This window comes from Balaenoptera ricei, chromosome 14 (genome assembly GCF_028023285.1).
Source record: "Balaenoptera ricei isolate mBalRic1 chromosome 14, mBalRic1.hap2, whole genome shotgun sequence".
In the NCBI taxonomy this organism is placed as follows: domain Eukaryota; kingdom Metazoa; phylum Chordata; class Mammalia; order Artiodactyla; family Balaenopteridae; genus Balaenoptera; species Balaenoptera ricei.
In genome coordinates, this window is record NC_082652.1 from 66,258,240 (window position 1) to 66,277,363 (window position 19,124).

The 19,124-nt window shown below is 40.4% G+C and overlaps 1 protein-coding gene across 2 annotated transcripts in view; it reads right to left on the minus strand.

Moving 5' to 3' along the window:
* Positions 1-19,124, minus strand: part of EPG5 (ectopic P-granules 5 autophagy tethering factor) — a 137,225-nt gene that overhangs the window by 16,929 nt on the left and 101,172 nt on the right. For both annotated transcript variants that reach the window (XM_059895727.1, XM_059895728.1), the window contains exons 32-39: positions 17,834-17,982; positions 16,684-16,885; positions 15,156-15,228; positions 13,680-13,783; positions 8,137-8,312; positions 5,077-5,262; positions 4,385-4,594; positions 3,560-3,704 (exon numbers count right to left, since the gene is read on the minus strand). In XM_059895727.1, the coding sequence (XP_059751710.1) occupies positions 3,560-3,704; positions 4,385-4,594; positions 5,077-5,262; positions 8,137-8,312; positions 13,680-13,783; positions 15,156-15,228; positions 16,684-16,885; positions 17,834-17,982 (1,245 nt within the window). The remainder of the gene's footprint in view (positions 1-3,559; positions 3,705-4,384; positions 4,595-5,076; positions 5,263-8,136; positions 8,313-13,679; positions 13,784-15,155; positions 15,229-16,683; positions 16,886-17,833; positions 17,983-19,124) is intronic.

Consider the following 19,124-nt stretch of genomic DNA (forward strand, 5'->3'; position numbering starts at 1 on the left):
TTCTTCCTTATTTTATCCAGTGTGACAATCTTAGTCATTCATATTTAATGTAATTACTGATGTGAGTGGGTCTAAATCTACTATCTTACTATATGCTTCCAATTTGTCCCTCCAATTCTACATTCCTTTTTCTTTTATTTCCTTTTTTTGGATTATTTCTTATTATTCTACTTTTTCTTTCTTTTAGTTTGGAAATTAAACAAATATTCTTTTAACATTTTCATAGTGGTTATCTTACAAATTACAACATGCATTCTTGATTTTTCAAAGTCTAATGTTAACTGGTTCCCAGACAATGCTAATTTCCTATTACCTTCCCTACTGTTACCATAACCCAACAACACATTACTATTACTGTTCTATAGAGTCAGATTTCATTTAGATTTTCCTATACATTTACCAGTTTCATTGTTCACCCTTAGCCTCCTCCTATTTATCTTCTCTTTATTATCTCTTTCTTTCTAAGCAGATTTTGGTTATATTTTGTGGTTCTTTTTATAATTTCTTAAGCTCAGTGTTTATCTAATTAATTTTCAGCTTTTAGAAATTTCAATATAAACATTTAAGGCCATGAAATTAAGTTTCACTTTAGCTGAATCCCACAAGTTTTGATGCTCTGTTTTTTTTATTCAGTTCTAAATATTTTAAATTTCTGTTATTGTTCCTTTGGTCATCAGTTATTTAAAAGTTTGCTTCTTAATTTCCAATGTATAGTTTTTTCCCTCCTGGTTATATTTTGTTACTGATTTTTAAGTTCATTGCACTGTGGTTAGAATATGTGGTCTATCTGATACCAGTCCTTTGGGATTGATTGAGATGTGCTTTAACCCTAGTAATGGGTCAAGTTTCTTAACTGTTCAATGTGAGACTGATACAGTGTGCATTCTGCACTTACAGGGTATATTATTCTCTACATACTCATTACATCCAGCTGTGCTATTCAGACATCCTATAGCCTTACTGATTTTCTGTCTACCTGATCCATCAGTTAGTGTGAGACATGGGTCAAAATCCCTCACTGTGAGCAAATTTGACATTTCTCTTCCTAGTTCTGTCAATTTTTACCTTATGCATTTTCTTCCTGGTGAATTGAACCTTGTATCAATTTCCAACGACTCTCTTCATTTCTAATAATGCTTTTTTCTTATTTATTTATGTAAGTAATATGTGTTTTTTATGTATATATGTGTTTTTCATGCAACTTAAGGGCAGGAACACACACAAGAGATTGTCTGGCTTGGTAATGCTTTCTGCCTTACAGTCCTATCTGTCTCATACTGATATAGCTGTACCAGCTTTCTATTTTAATATCTAATGTGACTGCCTTGTAGAAAGCTTTCTATATCCTATGCTTTAGATATACTTCTTATAAACAGCTTAAAACTGGATGTTGGGGCTTCCCTTGTGGCGCAGTGGTTGGGAATCTGCCTGCCAGTGCAGGGGACACAGGTTCAAGCCCTGGACTGGGAGGATCCCACAGGCCGCGGAGCAACTAAGCCCATGCGCCACAACTAAAATAAAATTTAAAAAAATAAATACATAAAAAACTGGATATTGTTGATTATTAATCCAGTCTGACAATCTTCGTCTTTTAACCTGAGCATCAGTCCATTTACCTTTACCGATATATTTAAATTTTATCTTTTTATTTTGGCTATTTTTCTTACCTTCTCCATGTTTCTTGCCTTCTTTGGATTGAACAAAATTTGGCCAATCCTTTTTTTTTTTTTTAATTTAATTAATTAATTAATTTATTTTTTGGCTGCGTTGGGTCTTCATTGCTGTGTGTGGGCTTTCTCTAGTTGCAGAGAGCTGGGGCTACTCTTCGTTGCGGTGCATGGGCTTCTCACTGTGGTGGCCTCTCTTGCTGCGGAGCGTGGGCTCTAGGCGCGCAGGCTTCAGTAGTTGTGGCATGTGAGCTCAGTAGTTGTGGCTCGCGGGCTCTAGAGCACAGGCTCAGTAGTTGTGGCACATGGGCTTAGCTGCTCCACGGCATGTGGGACCTTCCTGGACCAAGGATCAAACCCGTGTCCCCTGCATTGGCAGGCAGATTCTTAACCACTGTGCCACCAGGGAAGTCCTGGCCAATCCTTATCTCCTTCTACTAACTTAGAACTTACATATTTTATTTCTGCTCTTTTGGTGAATTGCTTAGAATTTTTACCATTCATATTCTATGAAGACATAAATTTAATCAATTTCTTGACCCCCCCTCAAACAATATTAAAACCTTAGAATGCTTTTAACTCAACCTCCTTCCTAACTTACATATACTTGTGGTCATATAATTTAATGTTAGCGTTTGCTTTTTAAACCCCTCAATGATGATTACTGTAGTTTTATATAGGCAGTTTTTGTTTATATTTACCCACATTTCACTACTTTCTCTGCTTAACTTTTCCTTCTTGCAATTCAAGCCTTTCACTTGTGATCACTCTACTTCTACCTAAAGAACATGCTTTATTTAGTACTTCCTTTAGTGATGACCACTGGGACAAACACACGTTTCAAGAAAAACATCTTTATTTCATTCTCATCCTTGAAAGATGGTTGTTCTTAGTTTACAATCCCAGGTTACAAGTCATCTCCTCACAGCACATTGAAGGTGTCATTCCACTATCTTACAGCTTCCTCTGTTGCCAGTGAGAAGCCGGCTGTCCTTGTAAATGTTGTTCCTTTGTCCCCGGTGCTTCTGCAGTTTCACTTCAGTATGTACAGGTGTGAATTTCTTTCTATCTACCCTGCTTGGGGTTTGCTGGGTTTAATGAATCTAAGGATTGTTGTCCTCCTTTTTCAGGGCAGGTTCATTTCTAACTCATCCTTATCCTGAGTATGCCATCCTGTGTGGTAATGCATGGGAGGTCCTTTCAGGATCCCATCTTAGGCAGGCCCTGGGCTTTATCATCTCCCCTAATCTAAGGAGTGTCAGCAAAAGCCTTCAAGGTAAAAGCCAGCCTCAGTACTCCATCTACTTTTATGGGTTCCTCCTTTTACTTAGTTTCTGACTTCTGAGATTTTCTGCCACCTTGTCAATAAGTTTAATTTTTGGTTTCTTAAAAACATTTTATCCAGCATCCTTAGTTGTTTTCAGCAGGAGAGGCAATCAGGATGTCCAGTCCACCAAACTGCTAGGAACACAAGTTCTCACATGAAGTTTCTTTACAAGCCTACAGGTGATTCTGAAGTGCCCTCCAGTTAGGAGCCAAAACATCCAGGAATGCTGCTCAATGGATGCTCTCTGGTTATCTCCTAATCATTATATCTAGTCATCTAACTTAGCCCTCAGTCCAGTTAACCTAGTCATCTAACTTAGCCCTCAGTCCAGTTAACCTCACACCAGCAACTGACAGTGTCTATGCCTCCTCAACTTCTTACCATTCATGCCACCCACCCCCGCCAGTGCTGAGATGACAAGTGTCCCTATGGTCATCTCTCTGACCACTGCTTCTCTGTAAACAGGAATGACAGTGTCCTGACCATCTTCCTGATCTCAAGATGCCTTATACATAGCAGGAATTCATTTACTGAGTGAATACATGACTCCACCATAGTCACTTACCAGGTGGTTTAAAAACAATGATATCATCCAAGAGCTTACACATTTCCTGTTCAAGGACTGCTAACGTGATTTTTCCATTTTGTTCCAGGGAGATGAGGAATTGTACCATCTGATGAGTGAAAGCTCGGCATTTTGGAACTGCATCCTGACAATAAAAAAAGGATCATTCAAATGAATCCATGCAAGCAGTGTTAACTGGATATTCCCTGGGAGCACAGCACTGCACTGGAAGAGGACAGAGCAGTGAGTCATATGAGGACAGACCCTGTGTTGGGGAAATAAAAATCTTTGGTAATACTTAGACCAGAACCCATGTTCTCCCAAATCCCAGTAGTAGTTTTTATTACATTAATAACAACATTAACTACACACTAAGTACTTGTCAGGAACTTTTCCAAAACCTTTTATGTTCATTTTCTGATCTAATCCTCACAACACTTTGAAGGCAAGGTATTATTATTTCCAAATCAGGTGAGAAAACCAAGGTCAGAATGGCAGTGAGTTGGGGATGTGAGTTTGTCAGACCTCAAACTCATGCTCATAACTTGCTGCCATTCTGCTGCCAATGACATTCAAATCAGTAAACCCACAGCTCACTGTCAGCCCTCAATCCTTTTCACCTCTTGTTAGCATGTTACACTGCTAGTAGGTAAAGGCTTACCAGAAGAAATAAATGAAACTGAAAGACCCAAGAGGCCAAAATGATATACATCCTCCAACTTTTTCTATTGAGCCATCGCAGGATTCGAGACAGTCCTCAGTAGCACTTACACTACTACCAGCCCTGAAGCACACTCTGCCTTCTAAAGGACCCACTTAACTTACAAGATGTTTCTGGCTGTCAGTAGGAACGGAAAGACCTGCAGACACTTTTAGGAGCTTCACAATTAACTCAGCAGAAGATTCCTTTGCCAGGATGACGGATGGCTGGTAATGGCTGCTGAAATAACCTAGCACACTCTGATATGACACAATATCCACAAGATGCCACGAGAGTGAGCTTGTCTGTCCAAGGAGAGTAAGTAGAGGAGAATCCTAAAAATGAAACACACATTCCTTTAGTTCCAGAGCTCCCATTTTTTCCAGAAATATGCATCTCTACCTAGTCTATGGAGTGACCACTAACATGGCCTATGATGAGCAGAGAAGAGTTAAGAAGTCAAATAAGTACCTGCTCAAGTTAGGAGTACTCGTGAAAGTAATAACCAAAGTTTTGGCAAAACACATTAAGATTTATAAGCATTCAGAACCCAATTTTCAAAGGAACTCTATGATCTGGTGGTAGAACAAGCAATTAAGGAGATGTTAATTGAAATTGATTTTTATATTTGGTGTGGTTCCCTTAGACTATGAACTATAAAAGAAAATCAGGCACCTAGTTGAAGGCACATCCGTATGCCATGCATATATTCACACTGAAAGAGGCACTAGGAAAACAACTTATAAACCACAACTTCATACAGAGTGAGGATCTAGAGAGCCTTGCCAAGTGTTTATCACAGGCTCTCCAAACTTACTGTTTGATCCACCAGTTGATCTTCCTTTGCCAGTAAAATCATCATGAAAAGGAGGCAGACAATCATGCTCCGGGTCTCTGGGTGGGGACTGGGACTCCAGGCATCAGAGAGCACACTGACCCAGTTGACTTCACAGAGGACAGACCCCAGAAACAAGAAGCAGCTCTTGGGGCTTCCTCGTTCCACCTAAAAGGAAACAATGTTTTTAGCTATGTATCCTGAAAATGTATAGAAATCAATGTTTTCTAAATTATATATCTTTTAAATTATACTTTTTTCCCAGATTATAAAAATCATTCATAACCCTTCTGCCCTCAGAGATTTAGATTATAATATTTTTCCTTCCATGTTCAATGTATGGAACACCTTTCAGCTTATTTGGAGTTCATTATTTATTCCACTAATTCTTTTTTTTTTTAATTTATTTTATTTATTTTTATTTTTGGCTGTGTTGGGTCTTTGTGGCTCCATGTGGGCTTTCTCTAGTTGCAGTGAGCGGGGGCTACTCTTCGTCACCATGCATGGGCTTCTCGTTGCTGTGTCTTCTCTTGTTGCAGAGCACGGGCTCTAGGCGTGCGGGCTTCAGTAGTTGTGGCATGCAGGCTCAGTAGCTGTGGCTTGCGGGCTCTAGAGCGCTGGCTCAGTAGTTGTGGAGCATTGGCTTAGCTGCTCCGCAGCATGTGGGATCTTCCCAGACCAGGGATCGAACCTGTGTCCTGTGCATTGGCAGGCGATTCTTAACCACTGTGCCACCAGGGAAGTCCCTATTCCACTAATTCTTAACAGGAAAGGAATTATCTTCCCTAGTTCCAGCCAGGGTGGCAAATCCCTGCCACAGTTAGTCACTGGTGCTCAAGGGAGCCTACCACAGTCCTCAGATGTGCTGGGCAGGACAAAGGTGATGTATCTACTAGTCACTGGTTCCCAAAGCCGAGTGTGCATCAGAACCACCTGGAGGACTTGCGTGGGATGGGGGTTGGGGGTACCCATAGAATTTTTAATGTCCTATATCTGGAGTAGGAGCAGGAATTTGTCTTCCTAACAAGTTCCCAGGTGGTACTGATGTTGCTGGCCCTAGGACCATACTTTGAGACCTACTGTATTAGCATATATAATTTTTATATGGCCTTTTTAGTGTAATGTTGTGTTATAAATATATCCCCATATCATTAGTCTTTATAATTTTTGATGACTGCATAATGTTTAATTATTCCATTTAAAATATATTGGGGATGGGGGGCAAATGTATTATAAAGTATATAATCAATATCAAAGTTATCTCTTATAAGCCTATTTCAAGTCTGTTTAAAATAAAACATGGCTAGCTATAAATTTTTCCTTTAAAAAGAAGATTAAAAAGCTCAACTCCATTTATAAAATTGCAATCAGTGGAATTTGATGATTCATGTCTTCCAATTAGTACCATCATTATATCATGCTATTTGCTCATTTTCCCTTTTAGAAAATGATTGTTCATCCTCCTTTATAATTTGTTCTCTATCTTCACCCTCGACCCCCTCACAAACATACTTTACTATGCCAGCAAGACTCATGGAACTGAAAGGTTCCCAGCTTCTGGGCAGGGCAAAGTCATCTATCATTAGACTAAAACTCCTAGAGATACAAAGTCTATAGCATCCCTTTATAGACCATTCTATTTAATCTGTCATACAGCTAAAGCTGCGCTCTTACTTAAACGCTCTCTTACAGCTCTTTAAACAAAGGTTCAATTCCATATTCATAATGATGATGAATACCTACTTTGTGCCTGTCTCATAGGCTAAACCTAGCTAAAAAATCATTCTTAACCTTGTACTTCACTAAAATGACTGTCCTCAGCTTTCCTTAGAGCTCAGCTACAGAGGAGTGGCTGACAAGAGCAGCACTGGGTGGGGTCTCCACTTACAGCACTAAAAGACTGCAGTACATTTTACTAATTGTCATAAATAACTAGGGATCTGCAGTAATTAAAGCACTTAGGGGCTTCCCTGGTGGCTCAGTGGTTGGGAATCCGCCTGCCAATGCAGGAGACACAGGTTCGAACCCTGGTCCGGGAAGATCCCACATGCCGCGGAGCAACTAAGCCCGTGAGCCACAACTACTGAGCCTGCGCATCTGGAGCCTGTGCTCCGCAGCAAGAGAGGCCGCGATAGTGAGAGGCCGGCGCACCGCGATGAAGAGTGGCCCACGCTTGCCGCAACTAGAGAAAGCCCTCGCACAGAAACGAAGACCCAACACAGCCAAAAATAAATAAATAAATATAAAAATAAATAAAATTTAAAAAAATTTTTTAAAAAAGCACTTAAAGTGTCTCAATAATAAATGTGAATTAGGTTATGAGTAAACAGAAATGAACTGGTGACTATGAACAAATAAACTGAAATGATCATAAAAAGCTAAGACAAGATTAAAAGTTTTTTTAAAACAAAAACTTAAGAACAACAGAAATGCCTGACTGGTATGTAAGTGACACTACTGTACCTGTTTTCCGTAACTATTGCTTCTACTGCAAAAACTCCCGCACACTTATTGGGACTTTTTACAGGCCATTTCAGGTCTTTATATGATTATGATGCATTACTGGTTGTTACAATGTACTTCTGTCTCCTACAACCTAATATCCCCTTACATAACTGCTTAAAGAAACTAATGGTTTGAGTACCGATTTACATTCTACTTTAATAGAACATTTAACAAGAAGCAGTTTTAATGGTATTATCCTAGAAAAACATGCATTCACAGAAACGCCAAGATTGAGTGTGACAAAGTGATTAAACTATGTATTCACATGACAACATCACCGAAGTCTAGGGGATGACTGCCATATTACAGACAAAAATCTTTCTCTGGGTTTTAAAAATGGTCCTGTAAATGCTGTCCAGTCATCTACTAACACAGTGAAATGATGTCCATAGGATGCTGCTTTACACAAGCACTGTCTGGGCGATACAGAATTCGGGCAGGGTCCACACTGTCACCCACTGCAACTGGGCCTGAAACCCACACTGAACAGGTTGCTCCCAAGAAGCCAGGCTGTGACATAGAGAGTGAAGGGCTTACCTTGAAGAAGGCCTCCATGAGCATCTGGTCAGGATGCAGGTCCCTCCATGGGAGTTTCTGGTAGGCACTGTGAAAAGCATACAGAATGAACTCTGGCATTTTGGGTGCTGTACATGCTTCACAATAATGCATCAGGTGTAACCGAAGGGCTCCGTCATCACCGGGCAAGAGCTTATCTAAAATTGAAAAAGAAAATATAGCTGAAGACCTTTTGGTTTATCTTTAAAACAAATAAATAAAAAACTAACACAAAACACAAATTTGAACTAAACGTCTAAAACCTAACGTTCTCAATAATCACCCAGTTTCAAAGATTTTCACATACCAGGGAAAAACGTGACGGCAGAGTAATAATAAAGAATGGTAATTTACTTACTTGGGTAACTGGGAGGAGCAGCTGGTGTGAGGGAGATGGCAGGGGTGAACAGTTTTTCTCTAAAACTCCTAAATACATGACTTTTTAACTCAAATACACTTCCACAACCACAACCAACTCTAGGCATCCCTTCAGTCTGTTGCCTTCAGCATAAATTCAGTCTCATGCATTTGACACCTCATTCCTTTGGCACCTTGGAGAAATCGAATGTTCCTCAAAAGGAAATGTTCCAGGGACTTCCCTGGTGGCGCAGTGGTTAAGAATCCGCCTGCCAATGCAGGAGACACGGGTTCGATCCCTGGTCCGGGAAGATCCCACATGCCGCGGAGCAACTAAGCCAGTGCGCCACAACTACTGAGCCTGCGCTCTAGAGCCCGCGAGCCACAACTACTGAGCCCACGTGCCTAGAGCCCGTGCTCCGCAACAAGAGAAGCCACCGCAGTGAGAAGCCCGCGCACCACAACGAAGAGTAGCCCCCACTCGCCACAAGTAGAGAAAGCTCATGCACAACAACAAAGACCCAACACAGCCTAAATAGATAATTTTAAAAAAAAAAAAGTAAATGTTCCAAATGACTAAATCTTAACCCTTGGTGCAGTAAAACTAGACTGTTAACTGTCATTCAAGTAAGTCACTCTAAAACAAATTTCACACTCTTCTGTAACCTGAATCACTCAGTATTATCCTCACGAGTATCAATTACTTTAGTGCCCTCAGGAGCATTTAGTCTGAAACAAATTTTTTCAGACTTTCTGGTTCTAAGCAAAGGTAGGGAATTTGGTCAAAGAAGAGAGAGCCACATACAACGAGAGCAGAAACCTGATGGGAGTTTCTCAACACGGACTTTTGAAAAATGACTAATGAGCATCAACACACGGTACCAGTCAACTTATCACTGCTAACATTCCTGTGCCCTCAATCCCCAGTCCTCATGAAACAGTGACGTATGTTTTTAACAACCTTTTAAGACAGGGGTGAAGAGTAGCATTTGTTTAAATATGGATAAAAAAAGATAGTTTTGTTTAAATTAGGATGGATACGTAGGAGAAGATGTCTAGGAGGTAATCTCTTAGGACCAGGCCGAGCGTCTCTAGTCCCAGCCCAGACACAAATAAGTTCTGTGACCTCAGATGAATTCATTTTGCTTTTCAGGTCCTCATTTTTCTCATCAATAAAAACAGAGAGCTGAATCAGACGATCTCACTAAAAGGCTATAATTTAATACTTCTTCATCTTGCTGTGCATAGTTCTTCTGTTTCCTCTCTCTGAATTGAGCTGCCAATTCTTAATGTTATGTGTGTGCTCTCCTATTCCTAGGCCACTATTTTATTTTATATACATGGGCCTGTGAGAGTGCTTGCACCTTTAGACTAAGAAACTAAATAACAGCCTTCGTGACAATAATTTTATGCTGAAATATTTGTCTCACTATAAATATGTTGTGGATGGTAATATGCAGCTAGAAGTCTACCTTTCCAATAGAAGAAAAAAAAAAGTGAGTGCTATTAGGATTTCATGTGTTACTCACTGAACCAATACTTTTATCAAGTAGACACTCAGAGTACAGCACTGTCCTAAGTCTTGGGTTGGGGGGAGACAAAAAGAAGAATGTTTCTGTGCCTAGAGTTTATATCTTATAACGGGGGTGGGGGGAGGGGGGAACAGGGAGGAGATCAGATATGTAAAAGGTCAATCAAAAATACTAGATGGGGACTTCCCTGGTGGTCCAGTGGTAAAGAATCCACCTTCCAATCAGGGGACGGGGGTTCGATCCCTGGTCAGGGAACTGAGATCCCACATGCCGCGGGGCAACTGCGGAGCAACTAAGCCCGTGTGCCACAACTAGAGAGCCCGTGTGCACCGCAGCTACTAAGCCTGTGTGCCCTGGAGCCAGTGCGCCTCAACTAGAGAGAAGCCTGCGCACCGCAACAAAAGATCCCGCGTGGTGCAACTAAGACCCGACGCAGCCAAATAAATAAATAAATATTAAAAAAAAAAAAAAAAAGCTGGATGAGGTACATCCAGACAATGGTATATAATTCAGCACTAAAAAATGAGCTATCAAGTCTTGAAAGACATGGAGGAACCTAAGTGCATATACTAAGCGAAAGAAGCCCATCTGGAAAGCTGCATAATGAATGATTCTAACTATATGACATTCTAAAAAAGCTAAGACTATGGAGAAAGTAAAAGAAATTCAGTGGTTGCCAAAGGCTGGGGTCGGGGAAGGATGAATAGACAGCACAGAGGATATTTAGGGCAGTGAAACTACTCTGTATGATACTGCAATGGTGGACACACATCATTATACATTTATCCAAACCCAGAGAATGTACACGCCCCAGCATGAATCCTAATGTACTATGGACTTTGGGTAATAATGTGTCAGTGTAGGTTCGTCGGCTATAACAAATGTACCGCTCTGGTGGGGGATGGTGATAGTGGGTGGGGAGGGGGCTATGCATGCGGAGCAGGGAGGTAAGGGTATGTGGAAACTCTCTGTGCTTTCTGCTCAGTTTTGCTGTGAACCTAAAACGACACTAAAAAAAAAGTCTATTTTTGTATATATATAACATATTGGATGATATATTATTTTATATTATAACATATCTATAATTGCTATATATATTTATACATATTATAATATATAGTCTATTATCTGATATGTTATCTACTATATATATTGTATATAAAATACTGGATGACTTATTGTTAACTCCAGGACTCAGTGCCACATAAACACATGGTAGCCACGGAGGTGCGCCACTCAGATCTCCCTTCAAACAGAACTTGCCACAGATCAGGCCACAGCACCTTCAGCACCTGAGTCGAGGCCATCCTCCTCCCAAGTAGTCCTCCGCCAACAACTAAGCACAGACCTCGCTGCTTCCGCCCAAGGTAGGATCCTCAATAAAGAACCTTCGCACTAGAACTCCCTAACCATCTGGCCAGTACTTTCTCAGAGCTGCCCTGCAGGCTGAGACTCTTCCTACTCACCCTTTCACGGGTGTTAGGCCTGCACCAGGGTCTGAAGGCTTTCCTTGCCCACCCTTATTCCTCTCCCTCTTATTTTCACAGGCATTACCCCAAATAAATCTCAGCATTCTGGCTCCATCATGGCGTCTGCTTCCCAAGGATTCAAACCGCAACAATGTGCTATAAAGATTTAGAGGCAGGAGAGAAATGTATGCACATAAACAGATATGCAGGAGAATATAAAGGGCCCGAGGCTTCATCCAGGTAGTGGAATCAGCATAAGCAAAGAAGTGGCAGAGGGAAGATCCAAGGACTTTTAGGGAACAGTGAGTAGAGCAGTATGGCTGAATGGAATGCTTCCATAAAAAAACCATCACATAATGTTGAAGTGCTCTGAGCCAGACACATTTGAATGCTGAGCTAAAACATTATTACATTTAAAAGTTTCTGAATAAGAATATAATAGCATACAAACAGAATTTTTGGAAAATCAATCTAGTAAATAGGCAGGAACAGAAATGAGATAGGAAGGACAGTTAGGAGGCTACTGCAAGAATCTGGGTTGGGTGGACCTAATATCCTTACAAGCCTCCCAATACAAAACATTTAGATACACTAAGTAAAATACAACAGCTCTGAAAATGCACAGCTACATACATTCAGTGGAAGAAAAGAGGTCAGAAGCAGAGACTAGGAAAGCAGAGTATTAAACTGATGCGGAAGCCTCAGTTGCCCTGGGGCTGTTTGCTTATGTGGGGTTTTCAACAGCACAAGGAAACAGAAAACAAGATCTTCTAAGGACTACACCCTCACTGAAAGGGCAGATAAGGGGGGAGGGGAACGGATCTTCTCTGCCTTAGCCTGGACTGGGAGTCAAGGAGGCAAGAAAGGTGATTGTGATAACTGAGTATGGGGTTTGATTTCATGTATCTGTGTAATGTGAGAAACCCAAAGCCAAGGAATTACACACAGCCAAATGGCAACAAATGCAGATCTTCTCTGGAGGCATACACCCTCATCCTAGTCCTCATGGAATTTCCACAGATAAAGTCTCTCTAAATATGGGCTCACAATAGAAAATTACAAAATACACAAGGAAACAAGCCTCTGAAGGAACATCAAACAGAAGTATGAGCCACCCCCCAACAGAAACTTGAGATGATGGAATTACTGCATACAGCTCATAAAGGAAAGTAAATATGTTTAAACATTTTAAAGTAATAAAAATTGAAATTTTAAATTAAAGAAAGAAGGTGCTATCAAAAAGGATCTGGATAGGGACTTCCCTGGTGGCGCAGTGGTTAAGAATCCACATGCCAATGCAGGGGACACGGGTTCGAGCCCTGGTCCGGGTAGATCCCGCATGCCGCGGAGCAACTAAGCCCGCGAGCCACAACTACTGAGCCCGTGTGCTACAACTATTGAAGCCCGCACGCCTAGAGCCTGTGCTCCACAACAAAGATGAGCCACCGCAATGAGAAGCCCGTGCACCACAATGAAGAGTAGCCCCTGCTTGCCGCAACTAGAGAAGGACCGCGCGCAGCAACGAAGACCCAACACAATCAAAAATAAATAAATAAATAATATTTTAAAAATAAATATTTTTTAAAAGGATCTGGATAAATTTTATAAACAAACGTTACTTCTAGAAACTGAAATGAAAAATTCAATGGATTTTTTTAAAGCAGACTAGACATAGCTGAAGAGATGGAGTAAGCTGGAAGAGAGATCGCAAGAATTTGCCCAGGGGAATTCCCTGGCAGTCCAGTGGTTAGGACTCTGCACTTTCACTGCCGAGGGTGCAGGTTCAATCCCTGGTTGGGGAACTAAGATCCCACAATCCACTCGGTGTGGCCAAAAAAAAAAAGAATTTGCTCAAAATGAAGCAGAAGAAAACACAGCAAAAAAGTGAAAAGTCACAGAAGATAGAATGAGGTTCACCATGGGGGAAAGACAATATTTGAAAAGAGAAAGCCATAACTGATGACACTCAGCACTACCTCCCGAAAAAGATAAGAGGTTACACACTTCACACTGAAGAATTGTATGGGTGACCTTTGTTTGGTCAAAGATGACAGCCTACCAAATAAAGTAAAAGTAAATAAAGTAGGAAAGCAGAGGCAAAAGATTAACTGAATTACTTAAGGAAAAAGTGAAAACTAACCAGAGACATGATATAACACCTTCCTACCTTTAAAACTCTGGTGCAATGAGTCAGTGCAATCAGTGAACAACTGCACGATGCTTGAGGCCACCACAGAATCACTCTCCAGCCAGGGGTAATGTCGTTGGCTGCTTTAAATAAAAGAAACACACACTTAGAAAGGAAACACTATGATTAAATTACTGTACGTCCCAGAGTCTGGGGTTTGCCTAAGTTCTAGAAAACTCTGTGTTATGTAGCCCTAAGACACATTTAGAGCACTTTAAAGACTATAAATTCCTGGAGGTGAATTGTAGCTTTTAATATCAATCATATAATTTTATTTACTTTCCTTCCTAACCTTTATTCCAATGTAATTAAGTTTCAGAAGTGTGCTATCTAAATAACTATTAAATTAACACCTTTTACAACACATCCAATTTATGCCCATAAACCCATCCCTTGTGTATCTTGGTTACATTTCGAATGCCTTAGAAGACGGCTTTCTCTACCTAAAGCATGGGGGATGAAAAGTCATGTAAAAAAAGATGGTCAAAAGTGAACAGAGAGGAAATAACCAAAGGATAAACTCTTTATATGAAATTATTAGTTTCTGAATCTGGTATAGAAAGTTCAATATAAAAATAAATTCCATTAGTTCTTCCTGGAAATAAACAGGAAACCTAAATTATGGTAAGCAGTCTCACGGTCACCACAAAATCCTGAAGCTTGTGGATTGTCTAAGGATAGCCCTCTGGGAAAAGCAAAGACCCAGAACTTTTTCTGTTTCCCTCAATGGGCTCTTGAAGCAGCCTGGATGATACAAACAATCTGGACATGGGGGTCAAAGCTCTACCCTGGTCCCAGTCTAGCCCTCACCAGCTGTGGAATTTGAGCAAGACATTCAAGTTTTCTGAATCTCAGGATCAGATTAATTCATACTTATGAAAACACTTTAAATACTGTGATATATACTGTGTAATTCTTACAGAACTCTGGACATCTACCTTTTGTTTGCTTTTAGAGGAAAAAAGACTCGTAAGGCAACTCCTTGCATTTGGACAGCTCTACACCTCTGTTTTAAATGCTTGTGAAATAATGCTTTCATTTAGTTGCAGAGTTCATGTTAAAACAGCAATTCCCACCCAGTAATTTGAAAGTCAACTTAGTTCCAAAAAAATAACTGATACTAGGTAAAATCAAGTTAGCCTCATATTTTGCAGTGTTATATTATCAAAACCTAATTCAGGAGAACAACATCCGTTTTTCTGAAATTAAATACCAACCTCATTCAACTTCTTTATTGTGGAAAACTGGAAATGAGTGTCCAGTTTTGCTTCAAAATCAATAGCTCTGATCAATCAGACTAACAGTTCCACAAACAGAAAATGTCTTAAGTTTACTTTGTAAAGAAGCGTTCTCTAAATTTAAAATCAAATCTGTGAATCATCAGCTGGACCAAAACACCATCAGAACTTTGTCCATAAATTTTAAAGAAATTTGAATATCAGAAAAACTATTTACCTTTCATTGTCCTCTAAAACCAGTATCCATGGCTTAAAGAGCTGGACGATTACTGAATGTAGGGATCTTAGCACTAAAACAAAGCAAAATTTTTATTGACAAGAAACAAGCCCATCAAATGGAGATGGCCAACAGGCACATGAAAAAATGCTCAACATTGCTAATCATCAGGGAAATGTAAATCAAAACCACAATGAGATATCACCTCTCACCTGTCACAATGGCTATCAGCAAAAAGAACACAAATACCAAATGTTGACGAAGATGTGAAGAAAAGGGAACCCTTGTACACTGTTGGTGGGAATGTAAATTGGTGCAGCCACTGTGGAAAACAGTATGGAGGTTTCTCAAAAAACTAAAAATAGAACTACTATACGATCCAGCTATTCCACTCCTGGGTGTATATCCAAAAAAAACAAAAGCACTAATTCGAAAAGATACTATGCACCCCAATGTTCATAGCAGCATTATTTAAAATTGCCAAGATATGGAAGCAACCTAGGTGTCCATCAACAGATGAATGGATAAAGAAGATGTGGCATACACACACACACACACACACACATATACACACAATAAAAAAGAATGAAAATTTTCCATATGCAGCAACATATGGAGGGTTTGGAGGGCATTATGCTAAGTGAAATAAGTCAGACTGAGAAAGACAAATGCTATATGATACCACTTATATGTGGAATCTAAAAAATAAACTAGTGAATATAACAAAAAAGAAGCAGACTCACAGATATAGGGAACAAACTAGTGGTTACCAGTGGGGAGAGGGAAGGGAGAGGGGCAATATAAGGGTAGGAGGTTAAGAGGTACAAACTATTAGGTATAAAATAAGCTACAGGGATATACTGTACAACACAGGGAATATAGCCAATATTTTATAATAACTATAAATGGAGTATAACCTTTAAAAATTGTGAATCACTATATTATACACCTGTTACTTATATAATATTGTACATCAACTATACTTCAATTAAGAAAAAGAAGAAACAAGTCCACCCTTTGTCAAGATCATTGATAACTATATAGAAAATCTACTTATTATCTGTATATTCATAAACCTATGGTGACATACAAACAACATGTTTAATATAACTAAACACGTTTCAGTTTTCATTTGCTGCCATGAAATTTCTTAAATTGAAGAAGTTTTATTATAACACAATGTCATGGACAATTTTATAACATGCATTTTTTAAAAATAAAAACTTAAATACTCTTAATGAGATAAATAACAGGAAGAAAGAGTTGGAGACTGAAACCTATCTCTTTGTACTTCATCTTGCAAAGGAGAGGCAGAAACAAGATGAAGCAAGCACCCATTGTGTAAGTGAATATAGGTATGACACATATATGGGTTCACACTTGTACTGTGTATTTCCTATTTCTTCTTCATGACACTCAGATATACAGATTTCTCACCAAGCTTTAAATCTCTTAATGTGTCTATTCAAGTCTCTTCTAATGGAAGGTCAGAACACCTAAGCTCCATGTTGCACTAAAGGCATATTACCTGTTTTGCTGCTGGCAGATGGATCTTGGGCCAAGCAGGCCATTTCTGAGTCAAGCAGTCTTTTTACAAGGTAGCCCAAGAGTGTCTTCATATCTGCCATGTAAGGACTCCATTTTGAGAATAAACCAAAACTTTTAAAGTCCAACGTGGATAACCGAAGCTTATAAAAAAAGTTTGAGAGCCAATGTATAGTCTCCATTACCTAGAAAAGAATGACCGGTTTAAAAAATGCTTACTGAATATCTACTTTCAGTAGAATACTACAATAGACTGTGATGGAGGGCTTTGACTTTGTAATCGAGTTGCAAAGGTATATAGCATATGAAAAGTAAATCAGCAGATTTCAAACTCCTTTTCTAAAGCAAAGGAACCCTTTTTTCAACTAAATTCATGTGGACCCACATCATATAAAATTGATGAAGCTGAGAGCTCTGTGGGACACTGCGTGAAAACCTGCTCGAAGGAGCCAGTGAAGCAGGAGGGTTAAGGTGGGGAGGTGAGGTACACACAGGGGCTGGGGCTGGGCTGTTCCTGAACAGAGAGGCAAGAATCAGACTCTGAGGCATGAGAGAAAGCTGATCCAGGCACAGGAGGCGGGTGCGGGTGTGGGTAGAGGGAACGGGAGATGACTGACAAAGGAAAACACAGGGCTCTTAGAGATAAAAAGATGCGTTGTTAGATATAAATTTTAAATGTGTTCCAGTTGTTTAAAAAACATACAGGGCTTCCCTGGTGGCGCAGTGGTTAAGAATCCTCCCGCCAGTGCAGGGGACACAGGTTCGAGCCCTGGTCCGGGAAGATCCCACATGCCGCGGAGCAACTAAGCCCGTGCTCCACAACTACTGAAGCCTGTGTGCCATAGAGCCCTCAGGCTGCGACTACTGAACCTGCGTGCCACAACTACCGAAGCCTGTGCACCTAGAGCCCGTGCTCTGCAACAAGAGAAGCCACCGCAATGAGAAGCCCGCACACCGCAAGGAAGAGTAGCCCCCGCTCGCCGCAACTAGAGAAAGCCTGAGAGCAGCAACAAGGACCCAATGCAGCCAAGAAAACAAAAATTTTTTTTTAATAAATAAATTAAAAAAAAAAAAAACTACAAAGGAAATGGAAAAGAAACGCGCAAAAACTTCAGAGACCAAGAGCTACACACCTGCTTGTCTGACAAGAGAACATCCGGAGAGCTCTGAAGCACCGTGGTCTCAGCAGAAGCTGCCCCCTGCTGGCAGCCTGGGACGCAGCAGCCCAGGGCTCTTAGGGTGGCTTTCCAACACTCGGGGCTCAGCAGCTGCTCAGCAGAGCCTTACCAGGCAGGGACAGAGGACAGCAAGTCAGCATCCTTCACAAACTTTCAACTTGAATCAAAGAACACATGTACTTTACAAATGAATGAGTATTAAATAAAAATCCAAAACAAATTCATAAAGATCTGTGGTGCAATGTTCATTGCAGCTCTATTTACAATAGCCAGGACATGGAAGTAACCTAACTGTCCATCGACAGATGAATGGATAAAGAAGATGTGGCACATATATACAATGGAATATTACTCAGCCATAAAAAGGAACGAAACTGAGTTATTTGTAGTGATGTGGATGGACCTAGAGTCTGTCATACAGAGTAAAGTAAGTCAGAAAGAGAAAAACAAATACCGTATGCTAACACATATATATGGAATCTAAAAAAAAAAAAAATGGTCATGAAGAACCTAGGGGCAAGATGGGAATAAAGACGCAGACCTACTAGAAAATGGACTTGAGGACATGGGGAGGGGGAAGGGTAAGCTGGGACAAAGTGAGAGAGTGGCATGGACATATATACACTACCAAATGTAAAATAGATAGCTAGTGGGAAGCAGTCGCATAGCACGGGGAGATCAGCTCGGTGCTTTGTGACCAGCTAGAAGGGTGGGATAGGGAGGGTGGGAGGGAGGGAAATGCAAGAGGGAAGAGATATGGGGATATATGTCTATGTATAACTGATTCACTTCGTTATAAAGCAGAAACTAACACACCATTGTAAAGCAATTATACTCCAATAAAAACGTTAAAAAAAAAAAAAAAAAAAGATCTGTGGTGAAGAGACCAAAGTTAAGAGAACCTATTGAAAGATCTGTCCACATGGACACTTGACTTTCCGTACTCTTGGTAACCCTACAGGTAGTGAGCACAGCAGAGCCATCTGAGCTGGAATCTGGCGGGGGACTCCCACCTACCAGCCCCTGACTGGGGAATGGTAAAGGTGCCATTTTCCTGGCTGGACAATGTGAGAGAGACAACAAAGGACCCATGGTGCAGAATTGCAACTGCAGAGTCTAGGCTCTGTTCAGGAGGAATCTCTTACTCGCCCCTAAAGGTCCACTCCTACACTGGGCAAAAGCTAAAGCAACACAGAAACAGTATGCAAAAGTAGAGACTACCAACCAGCACTCTGCTACCTGCAAA